This window comes from Convolutriloba macropyga, chromosome 3, assembly GCF_964194025.1.
Source record: "Convolutriloba macropyga chromosome 3, txConMacr16.3, whole genome shotgun sequence".
NCBI classification, from domain to species: domain Eukaryota; kingdom Metazoa; phylum Xenacoelomorpha; order Acoela; family Convolutidae; genus Convolutriloba; species Convolutriloba macropyga.
This window is the reverse complement of record NC_134470.1, coordinates 45,950,096-45,971,879: the sequence shown is the minus strand read 5'-3', so window position 1 is coordinate 45,971,879 and position 21,784 is coordinate 45,950,096. Positions and strand designations below refer to the sequence as shown.

The window sequence follows — 21,784 nt, the reverse complement described above, 5'->3', positions numbered from 1 at the left end:
TTAACAATGGCAAAATATTTAACATAGAAGTGAGTATATAATATTTAATTTTGAAGTAAATATTACTTTTAAAAGAGTACGACTATCATATACCACAAAGCTACATGAGAGATTTGTCAATTGATATTTTAAGTGTCAAACATATCTGGTCGATAGCTTCTCTAAAATAATCTATTGTGAGCTCATCATTCGGCGCTAATTGCGCTAATTCTCTTTTTCCATGTGGCACGCAAAATTCTAATTTACATGTAAATCTCAAATTAATCGTGCTCTCGAAAATGCATGCACACTCGAAGTTTGGTAAAAACTCCCCTTATTAGAATATCGTGCACTTGAAAGTAACTCCTAATACGACTAGTGTGCGGTCGAGCCCACCTCTGAGCAGACCAGTGTGTGCTCTGATCCACCTCTGATCAGACTCAGGTGCACGCAAAATTTTCTTTGATCAGACTCATGTGCGCTCAAAATCATTTCTGCTCAGACTCAAGTGCGCTCGAAATTGCCTCTGATCAGACTCAAGTGTGCTGGAAATAGTCGGATCAGAGAATGGTTTTTAAACCAATTCTAGGCCAATTCTACATCGCCAGTTCTAAGAGTATTGTATAGTACGTCGTCATTGATGCATGTTTCGGACTCAATAGATTAATTTGATCTACCAGTTATTCAAAATAAATTAAAGGGACCGTCGATTACTATCAGATGGACTGTTTGGTTAGAGCCATTAGACTCTAAATGAGTAGCGTGCTGTATTGTTCCTTCATGTCTGAGTACACAAAAGAACAGAAAAACTCTAAGTGGTTTTTGATCAGACACAATTGCGTTCAAAATTCCGCCTGATCAGACTAGTGTGCACTCAAATTCGCCTCTGATCAGGCAAGTTCCAGATAATTTTCCGGACAAAGGTGCGCTTTAAGATTTTTCCAGACCATGTAATCCGAGCGCACCATGAGCAGGTGTGCGCTCGAAGATGGTGTAAACAGAGATCTAACCGGTCTGGACACTTCGACCGGGGTGTACCAGAAACTCAATTAAAATTTATTTTCGCTGTTCGTTGTTTTTGTTTCTTAATCTCACTTTGATTTTTTCATCTTTCAATTAAAAACAAGCCGGTGACCAGAGAGCTACTACGTTGGTCCAAAAATTTCTGGATTTATTTGTGGTTTTTGAGATCGATGCAGCTATTCTTTATTTTTTGTATTATTGATATTATAAATTTTTGCACAGTTTTTTTCAACCATGTTCCTGTCTCGTCATTAAGGGTAATTAAGAAATCCATGGTTTACACAAACTTAAATCAAAATTTTGTCGATATGGGTTTGAGAGAGTCTTTCTCTCTCAATTAGAGGTAAAGTTTATCTGGTTACAGATAAAAGAATTATCAACTCAATTTTGTTTACTATGTTTTAAAGCACCGAGTACATTTGGTCTTTATTTCATTTTCAGTCATTTTTAATGCCTAGAGTCTAGTTTTGTGAATGCGTGCTTTCTCTGAATAAATTGTTGCAGTTTTCGCACAGAGCACTTTATGGCTCTCACCTGATTGGCATGGGCAACTTTCAAGTTTTAAAGATTGGGTTAAGGAACAATTATCCAACTCTTCACGATCATCGCTAATTAGCCATTAAAACATATAAATTTTTCACCACAGAGTTCTTTGAAAATTATTTGTTAAAAAATGGTGCAGTTTGTGTTATTTAGCGGTAAAAATTGTCTATTTGAATTCACTTCGTTATTTTAATTAATTAAAGCATATTTTTTGAGCAAGGAAAATTTTCATAGGTGATCAGATATTAGGCGGAAACTCGAATACGAAAAAACAAAATTTGTATCCATCAGGCCATAAATTGTCATTAAAGTTAGTGTCATTAAAGTTAGGTGGTCGAAATTAGGTGAAAGCTAACTTAAAACAAATGGAAAACGGTTCTTGAAAATCCAATCAAAGCTATAATGTATTCACGTATCCCTATCAACATTTGTACATACGACAGAGTCGACTAATAACTTTAAAGTGTTTTAATTTTCCAAATTTCTGCATCATTTCACACCTTATCGCTGCTGCACGGCAATGAATTTTGGCAGAATAAAGGGGCACAGAATAGAGAAAGTGCTGATAAAAGAGGTGAAAAACGCCCAAATTGTGAAAAGACTAATAGACACCTTTTGAAAGTATTTTAAAATTAGTTTCTTATATGAAGACAAATATAGGGGCCCTTGACTACACTATGGCGTCGACTAGATTTTTAAAGCGTCGAGTAGCAATTTTATCCAGTTTTACTCATTCTTGCTAACTTTACTTGCAAACTATTTTTTCTTTCTCTCTTTCCTTTCTGTGAAATTTTATTATTACTTATCTGTCGATTTAAAAATTATCCAAATTCGTCTTTCTATTGTTATTTGAATTTGATTTTTTTTTCATCTATTAACTCTTCCAATCTTTAAACCCAATCATTTTAGAAATAGAGACACCCAATTAACTCACTAAGCGTAACGATAACAGCTGGACGGTGTTCGGACGATTCTTAGCTCAAATAACTATTCCACCAAAATGTTCAATGCGTTGGTTCGAATCCCATTGCAACCTTTTTAGTTTTCCACAACCAGAAGATTGCAAATTGAATGATTTATAACCAGATGACAAACAAAACGAAATCCATTAACCGGATTACTTGTTGCAGCGCACTGTTACGATTCAACACAGTCAAATCAGTTCGAGCCACGCACACGAACCACATCTTCGATCCCGTCACATATTATTTTATCTCTTTAGTATTTTGTTCTTTTTTTATATGACAGCTTACTTACCTGTCAAATAAAAATGCCTATTTCACATAAATCTGCGAGGCCAGCCAGGACAACTTAACTTGGAAACAGCACAGAAGAAGTTCTTCATAGTACTTGAAATGGCTCACTACACCGATGCAGGTGCATGAATATTTTTCAACAGTAACGGAGCCATCAATTTAACAAAAATTTCATTCATAAATTCAAACTCTTATTTTTGTAATTTGTGTTAAACTTTCTTTCACTTGATCAAGTTTTGTCTGATCTTGATTTCTTTCTCGACTGTCTTTCACTTGATCTGACAATGTGAATGCGTGCTTTCTCGGAAAAAATTGTTGCAGTTTTTCAACAGAGCACTTTATGGCTCTCACCACAGAATTGTTAAAAAAATATTTGTTAAAAGAAATGTTGCAGTCAATGTTAATCAGTGATAAACTTCTTCCTTCTTCTAATGGTCAGTAAAAGTTTGGTCGGAATTAGGTGAAAGGTGATTTAATACAAATGAAAAACTGCACTTGAAAATCCACTCAACACTATAATGTATTCACGTATCCCTATCAACTTTTCTACCTACGACAGAGCCGACTATTACAATTATAGTGAATTATTTTTCAAATTTCTGCATCATTTTACCCCCTATCGTTGTTGCACGGTAATAGATTTCGGTAGAAAAAAGGGGCGCAGAATAGAGAACCTACTGATAACGTATTCATTTGTTACTTTTTAATTAGTTTCTTATATGAAGACAAATATAGGGGACCCTTGAATGAACAGTAGCAGCTCAGTACACCGCTGCAGGCGAATATTTTTCAACAATAACGGAGGCATCTTTTTAACACAAGCTGCATTCTTAAATTCAAAATCTTAATTTCGTAATGTGTGATAAACTTTCTTTCACTTGATCGAGTTTTTACTTAATATATGACACCACACATGCATGAACAATCGTACATAAAAATAAGTTGTTCATTTGTTCCTTAATCTAACGTACATGCAAACATGTGGATATATTGGTGCGCACCACGAACACGTGCCATGTTTTCGTTTTCCACTCCATTCAACGAAGTTCTTACTTTTCTGAGTTGAATGACGGTGTCGCTTATGGAGAGTTTAAGAAATTTTCAGTGGCGTTGGTGATTGAAAATTGCATTTTCACCCCATAAAGCTTCTGTAACATTTTAGTTTTTGCATTGATGGCGACAAGTTATTACAGTTTAAACGAATGAACGGAACAATTAAAAATAAGCTATTTCTTACGTTGTGACATTGTCCATAACAATCACATTTCGGATTCCTCGAAGGTCTGTCAAACTCCACGCATCGTGATCAAGGTAGAATCCACCGTACTTGTACAGAAGTGCACCTCGCATCAAATCGCTGATTTGAACGTTGATTATTTTACTCTTCATATCCAATCTTTCTGTGATTCCCTCAATGGGCGTATCCCGGAATAACTCATTAAGATCTGCGTAGTAAACATTGAGTTTATGAGGATAATAATTATCAAACAATGAACAGAGGGCGGGGCTGCTAATTTTAAGACTTTTTGTCAGAAAGATAATTTTCACTGGTAAATTGGCATTGTTTAAAGCAGACTCAAAACCGCATATTAATCGTCCTTTCAAGGTTCTTTGAGAAGGCGAACTTTCGATAAAGAATATTTGATTGTTTTTGTCGGGATTTTCAATTGGGAAAGGTGTCAAGATTATATTTTTGCATATTGTTGGAGCGAAAAAAGAAGAATATGAGGATCCATCATAACTTGGAGGAAACCAGTTCAATAAAATAATGCTGGTTGCTGATAGCGTAATCAATAGAATGGTTTTTTGTTTCCTCATAGCTTGCCTAAACAACGGAAGAATTCTTTAATCAATTACCGTTACTGTTACGGCTGATAATAGTTGTGCAATTCACTATATCTTTACTCACTTTTGGTTCGCTTATAATCTCCCAATCGTCACTTGACTGAAACTTTCCACAGGATTTTCAATAATAATTTTAAGAAAATCTTCAATTGATTTTCTCGGAATTCATTTAAACTGACTTCTATCGTGATAACACAAGTTCTAGTTATAAAGGTTACATCGTATTTGACATTTACACAAGTTATATTAACATTATGCAATCGGTATGAACAATAACAGTCAGGCAAAATTATCTGCAGGTAAATTAAAGGTGCAGGTAAAATTAACTCAAAACTCAGTTAAATTTACTTGAACTGTGCATGTATTTTGGCGTTCCAGTACACTACCTGCACGGTACCTGCACGTACCTGCAATTGCAGGCAATTTTACCTAAACGCTGCATGTAGTCTTCCTGCACAATTTACCTAAGAATTACCTGAACAGTCCAAATTTCAGGTAAATTTACCTGCATAATTTAAATGAACTTTTCAGGTAGTTTACCTTTACAGTACTCTCACGGCATAGGTTAAATACTTGAAAAGTTTAGTTAGGTTGTGCATGTAAACTTACCTGACATTCAGACTGTTCAGGTAATTTTCTGTTAAATTGTGCACAAGGACTACATGCACATTTCAGGTTAAAAAAGTTGAATTTTAAGGTAAATTTCCCTGCACTTTTTGTCGTGATAAGGACCACTGAGCAAAGAGGGACGCCAATTATGTCTTAGCTGTTTTATGGGCCTCTTGAGCTTCCATGACGTCTAGAGACGGTGCACTGATCTCCAGAAGGCAATCAGCAGCCAATCTGGCTCTCTGAGATTTTTTTTATGGCCAATCAAAGTTTTCACTCGAGCAACGGGAGCTTGGCACTCATGGTCTTCTTAATTTACGAGTGCGAGCATAAATTTTTCACTTAATTTTATATATATTTTAATTAACCTGGTATAACTTAGCAAAAAATCCTGCAAATAAACAAATTAAAAAAAAGTTTGTACAGTTTTTCACTACTACTTTTAATTAATTTGAAAAAAATCTTGCATAATACAAAGGTCCCTCGAAATTGTTATGGTAGTCATTCAATAAAAAGATAAAATCTTTTATTGATCATTTGTTTCAAGCTTGGAAAAAATCATATATAGGCTCCGTGATAAACGATTTTTTTGTCTGAAAAGATTACTTACAAATTAGTTTCTCAAGTGTTGTTTTTCTTTTGCATCAAAAATAAGCATTAGAATTAATTTTTTTTGCAGGTAATATACCTGAATGGTGTGCAGGTAAGCAGTTTTGGGGAAAATTGTGCAGGTTAATTTCACCTGCACATGGCCACCTGCACAGTGATAGGTAGAATTACGTATATATTATTTAGATTGAAATAACGACCACTGAAAGGAATTTCCTAAAAATTACAGGATTTCGTGAAAAATTATTTATATGTAATATATATGAGCAAGGTCAGTTCATTGACGTTAAAATTTGAACTGATTATGTATTAATTCTTGCAGGGCAGTTTGCACCATATTACAATTAATAAATATGCGCCTTGCACAAACTAGATAAAGTAAACAAAGAGTGGAACGCTGTTTTTTCGGTTCATTCGAACTACTTGCTTAAAGACAGGTAATTACCTTTGATCATAAAACAAAAACTGATCAAAATACATACCTGTACACTTTAATAATAATAAAGAAAAGAAAACAAATCATTTTGGACAAATTTGTTTAGGTTTAATAAAGAGGAGAAAACCCCACACTGATCACTGACCTTGAAAAATTGTCAAAATATTGATTCAAGACCAGCACCATTTGAAAGATATGAAAATGGTACCCCTCCGATGTGCCAGTGTTGAGGACAACGACGAAAAAACGACAATATGTTGTTAGAAATCGTAATTTTCGTCGTTTTGTCGTCGTTTTCGTCGTTTTGTCGTCGTTTTCTTTGTTTTCATTAGTTTCCGTCGTTTAAGTCGTCTGTTAGGTGTAAGAAATGATCGTTTCTTCGTCGTTTTTTTGTGGTTTCTTACTTCATTTTTTTTCAAATCAAATCGCAGTTTTTTGATCGTTTTTTTGTCTTTTTTTTTTCAAAAGAAATCGTCGTTTTTCGATAGTTTTTTTGTCATTTTTTGTGTCGTATTTTTTTTCAAAAGAAATCGTCGTTTTTTGATAGTTTTTTTGTCATTTAATTGCTCTTGATCTAGTTTTTCTCTATTAGATCGTTTTGGCAAATCGGTATTATGGCCTGATAGCGCAGTGGTCAGGGCATCAAGAAATGTATCGGGAGTTCAATCGTTCGACGTTTTTCGTTGTTTTTTTGAAAAAAAAGATCATTTCCTACATAAAAATAACGACGAAATAACGACCAAAATGACGATTACCACATAAGGGCTTTGATCGTTTTTGTCTAATGAAAACGATTAAAAAGCGGCGTTTTCTTACAAGTGAAAAACAAAATTCCTCAACACGGGTGGTGGTAGTTTTTGCGATTAATGACCTTAACCTTGGGAAAATGAATAAAGGATTCTAAGCCGACATTTACAAAAAAATAAGAAAAACTATGTAAATTATTGGCGCAAATAAATTGAGGCAAACAAGAAATCAAATAACGATAATGTTATAATAAGAGAACAACAGTTTTTAGAGAGAATTAACCGTTCAAGGTCACCCGTATACCGGAACAAAGTTAAAATACATTGAATATCTGATAGCACCAATTGGGGGCTCTCGTCTCACAATGAATTTTACTACACTAAAAAATTGTAACTCAGGGCCATTAGTATATTATTACATAAAAAGATAACAAAAAGCAGCAATTTGGCTCTAAAAGTCGACAATATGACCTCGATCTATAACTTTATCATGTTAAGGATACGGGAAAATACGGAAAAAAAGTTTTTAGGCTAAACTAAGTAATGTTTGATGCGTAATCAAGTTTTCATGATTGACCTAAAATTGTTCATTCGCAACAGTTACTCCGCTGAAGTTATAAATTACGCGCCATTCAAGAACGTCAATCAACTTCGAAGAGACTAAATAACTGATCGTCTCGAAGGCATATGAAATTTCACAAGTTTCGCAACCGAGTATTCTCTAACAGTATCCAAAAAGCTGCTAAGCAGACAGAATAAGCCATTCAATATGGGGAATGTTTTGAGAAAAATCCGTTTTAGACAAGTACGAACAGTGAATACTGTTCAAAAGTACAGCAAATGTTCCAACCCAGGAATTTGTAGCAACAACTTGACAGCAGCTGCGTATGACTTTCATCAGATTATCAGTATTTTGTAGTTTTTCATGTTTTCACATATTTTATCTCAATATGTTCAATATATCTATCACATTCATATTTTTATCTCAATAGTTTTTCATCTCAGCCTTTTGACAGCCCCTTTCTGTTTCATTCAGGTAATTTCAAACACCATAAAAAAACATATCTGTTGTCTCGCATTTTATTTTGCTCATAGTTTACTTTGATTTTCTCGCGCAGGATTGGCTGGTTACCTCTCACAACAATATTTTAAACAGTCTTTTATTATTTGTTATGGATCTATTCTGCAATCATATAATCAATAAGAACAAATAATCTGCAATCAGATTATAATCAATAAGAACAATATATAATCTGCAATCATATAATCATTAAGAACAAAGAAGTTACAACTCGTATCAGTCGAAACACTTTTACCAGAAGTCTTATTGATTATATGATTGCAGACAATTTTACGGTGAACAGTACTATAGTTTTTGACAATGCTATTTATAGTGACCATTTTGCTACATTAGGTTCTTTACAATACAAAAAGATCAGCAAGCAGCTTAGCACAATAAAAACGTTCTTTGATAAAAAAGATTATAAGGCAGACAGTTCAGACAATCTTTGTATTCATCAAATTGGGATAAATTATATCAAACTTCGGATATTGATGTAATGTTTGATCTCTTTACTAATACATTTGTTCAAGCGCTTGAGAAACACGCTCCAATAAAAACGCGTTTTATCAGAAATGACAAAAACAATTTTTCTCTATCAGAAAAATGGATATCTAATACCACAAGACAGGTGATGATTAACCGTGAAAATTTCCTGAACGATGAGAATTTCAAACAATTTTTCTCTTGTCGAAAAAATTCAAGTACCTCCTCTTTTAGTGAAGATTACAAAAAATTTTATCAGAATTTAATTGAAGCCGCTGAAAGCGACAGGAAGAAATGGTTGCTTATTAACGAGATCAGAAACTCGAAAAAAAAATTCAGCCGAACATAACATGCTTGAAAAATGTGTTCAACGACTATGTCACAGACCCTAAGAAAATATCCAACCTTCTGAACTATAGGTTTTCAATACTAGGTAAATTTTCCGAGTCAGAGAAAACTCTTCCAAAGCAAAAACGCTATACTTGAAAAACATTTTCGTTTAGATTTGTCACCGAAAAAGAATGCTTTGATGCTATAAAGTCACTTGGTAAAAATAAACCTCTTGGTCCATCTCTTATTCCCGCATGGGCTCTTAAAGATGCGAGTCCTGTTGTTACTCATCATCTAAGCTACACTGTGAACAACTGCACAAAGGAATCTTATTTTCTCAAATGCCTAAAAAAGCCCATATGATACCTCTTTTCAAAAATGGTGACCTTGAGGAACCGAATAATTATAGACCAATATCAATTACCCCTGTCTGTCTAAAGTAATTGAAACCCTTATGAGAAATCAAATCAACGATTATTTGAATGTTAATCGCCTTTCCAGTAAACGTCAATTTTGTTTCAAGAAAAAAAGATCTAAAATAGATGCAATAATGTACGCAACAGAGTTCATTAGAAAGGAAACAGATAAAAACAAAATTGTAACAGCAGCGTTCCTTGATCTCTCCAAGGCCTTTGACTCAATCAATCATGAAATACTAAGCATCAAGCTTGATAATCTGGGCTTTGACACATCTGCACTGAATTTAATTGGTAGTTTTCTATCTTATCGTGTACAGTCAGTGGTTTTAAATGATATTTTTTCAGACAGTTTAAGTGTTGCAAGAGGTGTTCCTCAGGGCACTGTTTTAGGACCTCTTTTGTTTAATCTCTATATCAACGATATGCGTGAACAAGTTGTCAACAAAACAGAGTTATTTCAATATGCAGATGACACAGTTATTTTCACATCTGGCGATTCAATTGAAGAAAGCAAAAACCAGTTCTCATCATGTGCTATAAAATTAACAAGTTATTCCAAAGAACATCAACTGAGTTTAAACGCTTCAAAAACTGAGTTTATAGTTTTTAGCAAAATCGCAAGAAAAAATCAAAAGGAACTTTCAAAAATTGATGGCGCTCTCGTTGAGGAAAAACAGGAAATCAAATACTTAGGCGTTCATATAGACAATAGATTGACATTCCAGAGCGAAGTCAAGTTTTTGTTAAAAAAATGGCCCTTGGAATAAAAACCCTATACGCAATTCGCAACTCTTTACCAAGATCATCTTTAATCTTGAATGTTCTTGTTTTGAGTCACCTTCTTTACACTGCCGTAGTCCTTCAATCGATTGGAGAAAATCTTTTAGTGTCAATTCAAAAACAAATAAACTGGGCCTTGAAAGCTTCTTTTTATTGGTTGACATTTGAGTCAACCAAAAAACTGAGATTATAACATAACATTTTACCTATAAAACTTTTTATTGAAACCAAAAGATTATTATTCTTTTGGAAAATTAAATCGGGCCAGCTACCTGCTTTCTCCTCAAAAACGGGTCAATGCTACCTGGTCAGTAGTACAATCACGTCGAACAAGAATTCTTTTCTGGAACTGTAAATTCAAAGGCCAAAAATTACAAAACTGCTTTACTGGTACAGCAATCAAGGATGGGAAGGTCTTACCAGAGTCAATAAGAAACAAAGAACAGAAAAAAGACTTTAAAAGTAAATTGATTGCTTATCAAATTGAAAAAAAAATCAAGACCAGACTTTTTTCATTTATCAACCAATCAGTCTTGGCGTGGTTTTAAATTCATTAGCACCTGATTTGCTGCAATCACGCCCTATGTTTAAAAAACTTTGATCAACAATAAATTTTGTTGGATCAAAATTGTACGTTCACTGTTATAAACATAAATGATTTTTTCATGTAAAATTTACTTTAAAATACACTTCTGATGGTCTTAATTTGAATGTGTTTTCTTATACTGATAAGAATTTAAGTGTTTCTTTTTTTAAACTATTTCCCCTCCCCTTATATTATTAAACCCACACACTTACTTATTTTCTGTTGTTATAGATTAATTTACCATGCAAAATAAAGCGCGTGCGCCGAACAGCGTGGATCCTTAAATTATTGCTTTTCCTTTCTTATTTTCCTTTATTGCTAATATTTGAACTGAAACAGTTAAATTCCAAAGCGGAGCTATTCTGTTTTGGCCCCCAGTGCATTTTTACGCCACCAGTTACAATATATATGTTGTTATATAGCACGTTACCATGTAAAAAACAGCACTTGCGCCTGGGGGGCGTAAAGGATATGAACCCACTAAGCTTTTGGGGGGGGGGACAGAAAAGTTCCTCAAAACAATCGAAACGTTGCCAACAACAGTGAAGTGAATACTTTTAATGATCAATGTCGAACCTAAGGTCATTAAAATGTGATAGTTATCTGATTCATTGTGCAAGTTATATTGATCAAAAATATACTTTGAGACGTTTCCAGAATTCGACCGGATATCTTTTTGAGGATCTTAAGGCAGACGACCCTAGTTGGGCTCCTTTTACAGCCTTGAGGAGTATAGAGATAGGGCTACTTATTTCTGCGCGCAAAGTAAAGATATCTTGTTCTCTCCGACTCTGTTTAGCACCGAAAATAAACTTCAATTAAAATGGGGGTGATAGTATACATCACCGGAGTCAACAGAATACACATAGTGCAACTCTGTATTAGACTGTATGGAGTTGTGTGCTATTTATGAGTATTATAAAGTTATAGGCATGCGTTATTTATAAGAAACTAGAGTCTTCTCAGTTTCTGATGGGTAGAGGTGTTTTTGAATACGCATTCAGTATTTTCGTTAGCTGCATTCATCCGATGTTGAAAGTTTCATCCGAAGTGTGGACTGCAGCTGAAAATATTGAATGTGTTGGTGTCGAGTGAAGTAGGTAACTAGAGTTCTCATTAAAATAGATGATTAGAGTCGACAGTAAGTGTTCCACATCCTGTCGGTTTTGGAGCCAGTGAGGGTATTCTGGACAATGACGTCGGTGCTGTTGGTCAAATGCCAGCTGTCTCTCATTGACAATCCTTGAGGATTTGGTCACAGCTTGGTAGGGAGTTGTAATCTGTAGTCTCTGTCAGTGGTACAAAGAGGTTTCAATTAATCTCTTTGCAGTACGTTTTTGTTCCGATCGGATTTATCAGCTTACCTTCTGGTTAGCATCCAACTGTGCCACAATCAGCTACGTAACCCTTATTAAACATAATTGCAAGTTTTTTCATCTGAGTAAGTTCCGACCAAAGAAAAGAAGAAACAGAGTATTGCTCCTAGTTCTTTAATTAGATTGAAGAATTTTTGCAGAATATGGATCAACTAAGCAATATAAATTAAACAATTATCAAACAGAGACTGATAGAAAAGAAAACATATTTTTTTGATTTTCTTTTGAGAAAAACATACTTTGCCAGTTTCTCGATGTAGAGAACAGAGCGCCTCTAGGAGGTGGGACTGTGGCCAGGAGAAGAGGGACAGTGGCCCACTAACGATGCTTGAGTGCAAAATCCGAAGCGCGATTTTGCGGAACACGGAAGAATTCGAGGAACTACTGGTCCCGGGCGAGGCACGCAGCCAGAATTCGGGGGTAGATGTTCACGTTGCTATGCCTTTGCATTGCGGTATGGTGGGGTTGCATTGAGGATGTCCTTCTCTTCTTGTGGTCGCTTTGTCATTGATCCAATCCCAAGTTCGTCAATGATCCAATCGCAGTAGAAGAGGTTGAATGTATGGCCGCAATTACACTCCGTAGAGCCACCCTCTACGGAAATTCGAGACACTCTGAAGGAAGATGCCGATCACCTCCTTCTTCCATGTACTAATTCCCCAGTAAACAAATCATGAAATCGATTGCTGTGGATTTGAGCGTGTGCTTTGGGGGCTTTGCGATACAATTATTTCTTTCGGGAACGCGGACGGCGAGGTCTAAATTGATCCCGATAGGGTGAGTAATTTGGCGGAACAGAAACTTGGGCCATGTTAATTTGTGGCACGTTCTTTGCTTTATTGCAAAAGGATTTTCTCTTTGTTGAGATTAAAACTCTGAGCCTCGGGTTTGGCTGTAAATAAAAGCATATGGTAGGCCTGTGAAAAGAAATCGGCCTGTCAGATGAATAGGCATGTCAGATGAACTGTGAACCGTTGTCTGTGGGGTAAGGGGTCCGAGCATGGATAGTTATCCGTTGACGTTAGCCTGTCATACGGTGAGGCTTTGGAATTCGCTTCCGCGGCTGTTGCGCTGGTGAAAACGAAGTTGTTGTACCTGGCTGTTTGTTGTGGCAACTATGCTGGCGGAGCCGTAGATACTAATGGAGGCGCGTAGAGCGACGGTTGTGACCGAAGTTTTGCACTCTTACACGTCCAGAGAAGGCCCGTTTTAGGACAACTCCCTATGTAATTCAACGCTCCGACTTCTCTGTGCTTTCAGCGAATGACTCGGCGACCCATTATTGTTTTGTGGTTAGACATTTGTGGGTACCAATGATAATTTATGTTACGAGCTTTGCAGATTAAGGCATCTGAGTCCCAATTCAGAGGGGAATTTCTACCATTGCTCCTGATGAGGAAGAGAAGATGCCGCGGGCGAAGACAGATGGTTCACCCGCGAAGAGATGGTCAAGATCATGGAGTCAGGCTTTGGCGAGGCTTGTAATATTCTGAATAGCGACAAAGTTTACGTTTTGCACGCTGGTTCTAGTTTTGCGGGATCCAATATCAGTGGCGTCGGCAGCGAAGGAAGGATGTCGTCCACTTCCAACGTGAGTAGGTTGAACTACAGGTCTAGTGTTGTGTGGTGTAGGAGAGCCCTTGGAATGAGTTGCTGTTGGGGAGGTGAAATCTATGGTGTCACTAAAACCAAAAAGAGTTATCAAAGAATAGTTTGTAAATTGAGATTATGGCCTCGTTGATAATCTGGATCTTTATCAAAAGAGTCTTGTGACAGTGATAAAGTGTTAGTGCGTTTTCTTTTAATAGGTTGCAAAGATTCACGATGGAGAGATTCAAAGCTTAGTTTGGTGATGTGTCATTAGAACTTTCATAGACACCCTAAACAGTTCGCGGGAGATTCAATTTTAAAGTTGAACATTTTATGTACCAGTGGAGAGATTTTCTTATAAAACTTTGCAGCTTTGCGCGATAAACTCAATTCAGTTTGTGAGTGCGAGTGAGTGCTACTTGTAGTTTTTCTCCTTTTCTCGTTCTTTTGAGGTTGCTGAATTATATTTCTCTGTGAGAAATACTTGAAAGAGTGTTTGTCCAAAAATGCCAAAATATCCGGAGATATTTGTTTTCAGCCAATGGGATATTGGGTCCTGAAAGACTATTTGAATTATACGCTTTAAAAGCACTGCAAAATGAGCCAACGTGACCCTAGGGCGCATTGTCGCACGTGAACGTTTGTCGAAACCTCCGCGTGGATCAAGGACTCAACGGAAAGTCGACACACTTCAAACGAAGATGCCAATCATGTTTCTTCCTCGTGTACTCTTTCCCCATTAGGCCAATCGTGAAATTAATTGATTGCTGTGGATTTGAGCGTGTGCTCTGGGGGCTTTGCGAAACATTTAGTTTTTTCAGGAACGCGGAAGCTGAGGTCTGCTTTGTTGCCATTGGGTTAGTGATTTGGTGGAACAGAAACTTGGGCCATGTTAACCTGTTGCACGTTTTCTGCTTTGTTGCTAAAAGATTTTTTCTTTGTTGAGATCAAAACTCTGCGCCTCGGGTTGGGTTGTAAGAAGAAATCATATTGTTGGCTTGTGAGAAGAATTCGACCTGTTAGGAGAATAGTGAGGTGTAGAAAACTGTGATGCCCTGATTGGAGACATTTTGACTGAATATGTATAGTTTTGTACGGCCCGTTGTCTGCGGGGTAACGGGCCCGAGCATGAATAGTTAAACGTTGACGTTAGTCTGTCATACGGATGAAGCTTTGGAGTTCGATTCCACGGCTGTGGCGCAGGTACAATGAGCTTTTTGTTTCCGGGTGTTTTTGTTGCACCTATGCTGGCGGAGCCGTTGATAGTATTGGGACGCGTAGAGCAACTGTCGTGGACGAGGTAATGTATTGTTACACGACCAGAGTAGACCCGTTTTAGTACAACTCTATTTGGAGTTGAACGCTTTGACGTGTTCGGCGAATGCGACCCATTATCTGTTTGTGGTTGGACATTTTTGGGTAACAATGAGATCTTCTTGTTACGAGCTTGTAGATTGCGGCATATGGGTTGGTTCGGAGAATTCGGGTCACTGCAAATTAAAAAGGGGAAGTTCTACCATGGCTTCTGATGAGAAGGAAAAAAATATGGCGGTTGAGACCAGATGGTTCACACGCGGTGAACTGATCAAAATCACCGAGTGAGGCTGTGGCGAGCATTGTGTTAATCTGAATAGCGGCGAAATTTGCATTTTGCATGCTAGTTCTTATTTTGCGGTATTCAAAAGAGGTGTCAGCAGTGAAGGAAGGATGCCGTCCACTTTCAATATGAGCAGAATGAATTGTATGTTCGGTGTTGTGTGGTGTAGTTGAACCCTCCCTCAGAGTGATTGGCTAATGAAGCGGTTTCATCTGTGATATCACTGAAACAAAAAAGATATTAACAAGTAGTTGCTACTTTGAGAATGAGGTCCTTAGAAAGTTCCTGATAATCTTGATTTTTATCGAAAGGGTCTCGTGACCTTGATATAGCTTGTGTTTGTTTCTGTTTAATAGGCTGAATTTATTCAAGATGGAGAGGTTCAAAGTCTGGTTTAAAAGATGTGTCAATAGAGGATTCATATCAATTTTAAATAGTTATCGTGAGAGCCGATTTTCTTTAATAGTTAGTATATACTAGTGAGTAGGTTTTCTTATCAAAAAATTTAAACATTTTGTGGAATAAAATCAGTTCAGTTTGCAAGTGCAGTGAGTACAATTTGTAGTGTGTTTCGTTTTCTCTGTCTTTCGAGGGTGTGTGGTTTTTAACTCTCCGAGTTGGTCTGAAACTACAAAGAAAACCGGAGGTTTTCGATTTAGACAATGTGGTATTGGGTCCTAAAAAATCAATAGCGTTGTATACTTTAAAACACTGCAGAATAAGCCAAAGAGACATTTAAAAGTTGAGCACTGTCCAAGCAGTGTCTATTTTCTTTAACAAGTACCTTGAAAAACCAAGAATAGATTTCGTTGAGGGAGTCTTTTAATTCTTTTCGTGCTTGTTTTGCAAGATCTGCAAAGTTTACCGCTTAAGCTACTTCAAAGTTCTCTGCCGCGTCATCTATTGATTGTCTAAATGTCATTTTATCTATAGAGGTTGTCCAATCACTTTGGCTAAGTATGTCTAGCTGCTGAGTGGTAAAAGGAATTTGAGCGAAGTTGTGTTGTATATAACTGTGTGCGAATACCTTAACATTATCTCGCGCCTTGGTTGGTTATGGCATTAGACTACTTTATTCATTGTTTTCTGGGTTCATTGTAATTTGCCGACTAAAGTTAATGGTCTTACACGGTGATCATACTGATTAGGGATTTGTTTAACGAGGTATTTGGTATAAAAACTGTTCTTTGTTTTGGTAGAAAAAGGGAATGGGTTAAGAGCATTAGTTTTCAAATACATAAAAGGTAAAAACTTTTTCGGATAATGAATTATGAAATTAATGAAATAATGAAATAATGGAAATCTTGAAATTATAAAAATACGTCAGAGATTTTAGAGTGGAAAATGTGTTTTTTTACAAGTGTTAAAAGGTTTTACTAGAGGGAAATTTTGAGTTAAAAGGATAGAAGTGGCCTGATTACGGTTTTTGCCTTGATCACATAGCTTCCTAAGTTTTGAAAGACCTGTGTTGTCCATAACTAAGAGTACGTTGCTGATAGCGCACTCATTTTTTGCATCCACGTGTTTGTTGGGATGTACTGCACCGAATTAATTTCGTTTCCTCAAAAATTCGTATTGTTTATATTTGCGATGAGCTTTTGTTTCTTGTGGTAAAACCTAACTTTGGAATGTTTGCTTTTGTATACGGCAATACATAAGTGGGTATAATATGTATCGTGATGTTTACGTCTTCCATTTCTTGCTTAGGTTTGCCTGTAGAAATATTTAAACCTTTGTGATATTGGATTGAATCATCCTGGTATTGTGTCGCTTAGTAAGGACAGTCTCCATTGCATGCATGGAGTGGTTTAGTAATAGCCTCATGGCGAGATAAGGCCAATTCGCTGTGTGTTCAAGTAGTCTTAAAAATAGCTGGAGTTCATGTGGGCATTGTGTTCATGTCCTGTAATAGATTCTTTTTTAGTGACAGTTTCTATAAAGTGCCTCTTTTTAAATTAAACCGTTCGGGCATGTGATCTACTGCGTTGAAAATTATGTTGGCTCCCAAATGACTGTTGGCATAAAAGCCTTGATTGGGGTAAAATACCCTGTTCCAATGTCACTCTCAATTCTTGTGTCTTTATAGTCAAAACCTCTCGAATGAAAACCTACAATGAGTGAAAAAATTGTTAGTTGCGGAGATCATCTTATCGTGTGGATAACATGATAATTGTAGGTGGAACTGCCCATCGGTTATTTGTTGCTTTTGGAAGCTGATTGTGATCTTTTGGGTTATAAACAAAATTTTGGTATTGATGAGCAAAGGGGTTCCAGCGATCAAACTGGAATATGCCCTGTTTCGCTTCATGTAAGGCTGCCAGCGATGATACGTTAATCGTAGGTGAAATTGCGCAAGGAATCTCCGTTGGGTTGGGAATCCAAAAATGTAGTGGAGTTAATGGAATAAGCTGTTAAGTAACATGATTAGATTTGTAGTGGACTTGTGTAGGATAAAACATCCCGCTGTGTTTTCAGTGTATTGATCAAAATTTATAGTGATCTTAATGTCAAAAAAAAAATCGAAAGGTTAGTTTTTGCTAAAAATAAGGATTGATTGGCTGCTTAAGTGCAAAAAACCGATTTGTGTTGTTCAGAAGCAATTTCTACGAAACATTTTATAATAGATTGATTCAATAAGCTGTTTGCTCTTAGTTTTTGTACGGGATTAATTTTATATGATTTAGTTAACCTCTGTTCAGCCCATCTATGTAATTGATCCGCGTTGTAATGAATAGAACGGCTGCAAAATACAAATTTTGGGACTTATTTTAGAGGTGATAATGGGTAAGTACGTGTTGTGTTGGTTTGTTTATTGATACACTGATAAAAGTATTGATTGGGGTCAGGTATTGGTGTAATCCAGTTTAAAACAATAAATTGCAAAATTGTCTTGTAAACAGTTACAGTTACTAATATTTGTTAGTTGTAATAAATCTCCTAGTGTTTTGATGAAAAGATAATTTTAGGTGCGATTGCCCATCGATAATTCTTTGCGCTCGGAATCTATTTATGATTTTGCGGTTTATAAACGTTTACAAACAAAAAATCCGTATTGAAGAGCAAAGGGATTACAGCGATCAAATTGGAAGAGGTCAATACGAATTAATTGAGGTTCATATAGATTTTTGCGAAGGAATCTAAGTTTCCCAAGTTCTCAACCAGCTTTAATTTCTGCGAGCATGAACGCGCTTTCTTTATTATTAACATAACAAATATCGTGAAGAATATCAATATCCCCCTTTGAGGCGGAACCCTTCCAAACATTGCAATTGCGCGTGTTTGAACTTTTCTGATTTGTAAAAAGATGCGGACTTGTGCTGGTGAAATAAGAAAATTTGCGAGCTTGATTTTACACCCGTCACTTTTATTAACTTTATGTTAATGCATGTTTGTGATAAGCTGTGGAGGGCATTCATAGTGTATATATATGAGACAATGTATCCAATAATTAGGAGTTGATATGGTTTGTCGATCAATTGCGATTGGTCCTTTTAGGATATGTGAGAGTGAGAATAATGAGGTAGTAAGTTTTTTGATTAGATTTGTAAATGGGAAAAATATCCCGCTGCGTTAACAGTGTGTCGATCAGATTTAAACTGAATTTTTGTTAGATAATTGATGATGGATTATTTTTCACTCTGATTATGAGTGGAGTGGCTGCTTGAGGGCAAAAAAAATTGGTTTTGTCAACAGAAAATAGTACTGAAACTTTGATCTAAGATTGTTTTATTATTTTGTGTGCTCTTCGTTTTTTTTTACGGGAGTAATTTTTTTTTGGTTTAGTTTTTTTCTGTTTAGCCAAATTATGAAATTGTTTCCCCGTTGTTATGATCTCCAAAAGGATGTATGGGAACATAAAGCTTGGGACTAATTTTAGAGGTAATGTTATTTAGGTAGCTTTTTTATCAGGATGTTCATCGATACTCTGATGAGAGTGATGATCGGGGTCGGGTGTTGGTGTACTTGAGCTTAAATAAGTTTTTGGTAGGGTAAAAAGCCTTATAAACTAAGCGGCAGTGAACTTTGGATTGATTGTTATGAATTTCCAAAGTTGAATGAGTGATTCCACTAAGTTTTTGAAAGCAACTTCTCCATAATTGATGAATGTCCTTTGGAAGCGTTGAAGGGTTATTCACTACTTAGGAAGGGGTTCGAGAACAAAATTGTGTTGCTATCGAATCTGAGGCGGAGCTGTCCTGTGAAACAGAACTGATATTCTATGTGATTTGCCTAGGATACGTAGGATACGTCTAACTGTAGGTTTGGCAGAAGTAAGGAATGAGAAAGGGTGTTCCTCTATTTCTTCAGCTTGTGGTTTTTTTATTAAAGAGTGTAAATGATAACTTTGTGTTTTTGTGGCGCGAACTCCTGTTTTGTGTCACTCTATGAACACAATGTTGTCTCTGTGACTGGGGTTGCTCTGGTGATTGTGTTGGGTGGAAAGTTAGTGGTGCAATTGTAAGCATTGGCTACCTGCAACAGCCGACAATTATTCCAATAGTATATATGATAATGATTACTAGATGGAACAAAAGAAATTGATAGATTAATGCGGTATACCTAATTGGATGGCTGTAAAGGGAGATTGTTGTGGGACGACAATAATAATTTTTTTTCTTCGAATTTGATTTCTTTTATTTCAAAATTCGTGATATACTGAAATTTAATGTGTACGGGGCTCTTTAATATAAAACTTCTGGCCATTGTGGCGAGGTAATGTGCACACCTGCGGACTGGTACAAAATCGGAGATGCTTTCTTGTGAACAGGAAATCGCTGTGAGCAAGTGAAAAAGTTGAATGAAGAGGATGAGCTCTGATTTAAAGACTTCCCTTGTGAGTGGAAGGTAAAGCAAAGTATAAAAAAAGTTGCGAATGTCCTGCAACAGGGCTGGTAATCAGAGAGTGGAAATTGAGCGGTTCTGTGACAGCTCTTTTTGTATAAAATGATTTAAATACTTGATTTTTGTTTAGTTTTACGGTTGGCTTCAAAAAGGAGAAACTTCACAATTTTGAATTTGAGAGAGAAGAGAGACTTAATGTTAAAGTTGGGAGATTTGAGAAGAAAGATAATGTTTAATTTCAAATCAAGAGAGAGAAAGAGAGAGAAAAATTAATGCAGCTCAAGAAAGACTTTGATGTGAATTTAGTTGATGCGTTTTGGGCTTATTACAACTTTCTCTAGTGTAGAAAACAGCTTATGAGACATATCTGATTAAAATAATGTAGTAGATGGGTTCCCCATACCAATCTGTGAGCCATTCGACAACACAATTTTTCATTTTTTATCTCTAATTATTTTCTCAGCGAATGGCCTGGTTGTTTTTCCAATTTCTGATGAATGGACTTTGCGGTTGGTTCTGCCTAGTTAGCAGGTAATAAGGTATTCCCCAAATTGAGGTAAGTTGGGTATTTTTTGTGAGTTTTACCGCTAAAAAAAAATCTGTCAGGGTGTACAGGGATGAAAGAATTACTCAGGTTCATTCCCAATTTTGGAGAAATGAACAATTGTATAATGAAATAGTTGTTGTATAAACGCAAAGTATTAGCTTTTGCTCAGAATATGGGTGGAGTGGCTGCTTGAGTGTAAAAAACTAATTTGTCTTGTTCGGCAGCAATTTGTTGTTAGGATGTTATAGTTGTCATGATATCCAAATAGGAGGGCTGGGGGTGTGCAAATTTTGGGATTTCTTTAGAGGTAATAACGGTTAAGTACGTGTTGTGTCAGTTTTTTTATCGATACATTGACGAGAGGATTGATTGCGGTCCGATATTGGTGTATTTGAGCTGAAAACCAACAATTGTAAAAAGTAGTCTTGAAAAAGGTTTGTGTACATGTGGGCATTGTGTTTTTTGTCCTGTAGTGGCGTGCTTTTCAGTTACTGCTACTATAAAACACTTGTTCCCAATTTTAGCCAATCGCGCCAGACGTCGAATATTCGATGGTGATCATTAGTTTCTCAAATAATAGTCGCCTTAACAGAGGGGTTAGGGACACAGTACCCTGTTTCAGCATCAATTTTATTTTTAGTGTCTTTGTAGTAAATACTTTCTGAATAGAAATCTAGAGTGAGTAGAATATTTGTTAGTTGTAATAAATATCCTAGAGTGTAGATGACATGATATTTGTAGATCGGATTGCCCATCAATTATTCGTTGCGTTCAGAATCTAATTAAGATCTTGTGGGTTATAAATGAAATTTCCGCATTGAACAGCAAAGGGATTCCAGCGATCAAACTGGAATCTGCCCTGTTTTGCTTCGTTTAGTCTTGCCAGCATGTGTCCTTTAAGAAGTCAACACGAATTAATTATGGTTCATATTGATTTTTTTGAAAGGAACAAATCTCGCATGTTTTCTACGAGCTTCAATTTCTGAGAAAATGAAAGGTTTTTTTCTATATGAGTAACATAACAAAAATCTTGGAGAAAATTGTATCCCACTCTGAGGCAAAAACTCTTGCCGCTAAGTTTTTCAAAAAGGGCAAATACGCGTGTTTGAATTGTTCGGATTAGCA

The 21,784-nt window shown here is 36.2% G+C and overlaps 1 protein-coding gene across 3 annotated transcripts in view; it reads right to left on the bottom strand.

Annotated features, from left to right (window-relative positions):
• The window catches only part of LOC142337087 (lactosylceramide 4-alpha-galactosyltransferase-like), a 147,027-nt gene that overhangs the window by 43,406 nt on the left and 81,837 nt on the right, over positions 1-21,784 (bottom strand). Inside the window, exons 1-2 of one of the 3 annotated variants that reach the window (XM_075386156.1) lie at positions 4,711-4,849; positions 4,039-4,626 (exon numbers count right to left, since the gene is read on the bottom strand). In XM_075386156.1, the coding sequence (XP_075242271.1) occupies positions 4,039-4,619 (581 nt within the window). In that variant the 5' untranslated portion in view covers positions 4,620-4,626; positions 4,711-4,849. Of the gene's footprint in view, positions 1-4,038; positions 4,627-4,710; positions 4,850-21,784 lie in introns of those variants that run through there. The other 2 variants (XM_075386158.1, XM_075386157.1) reach the window with 2 other exon arrangements.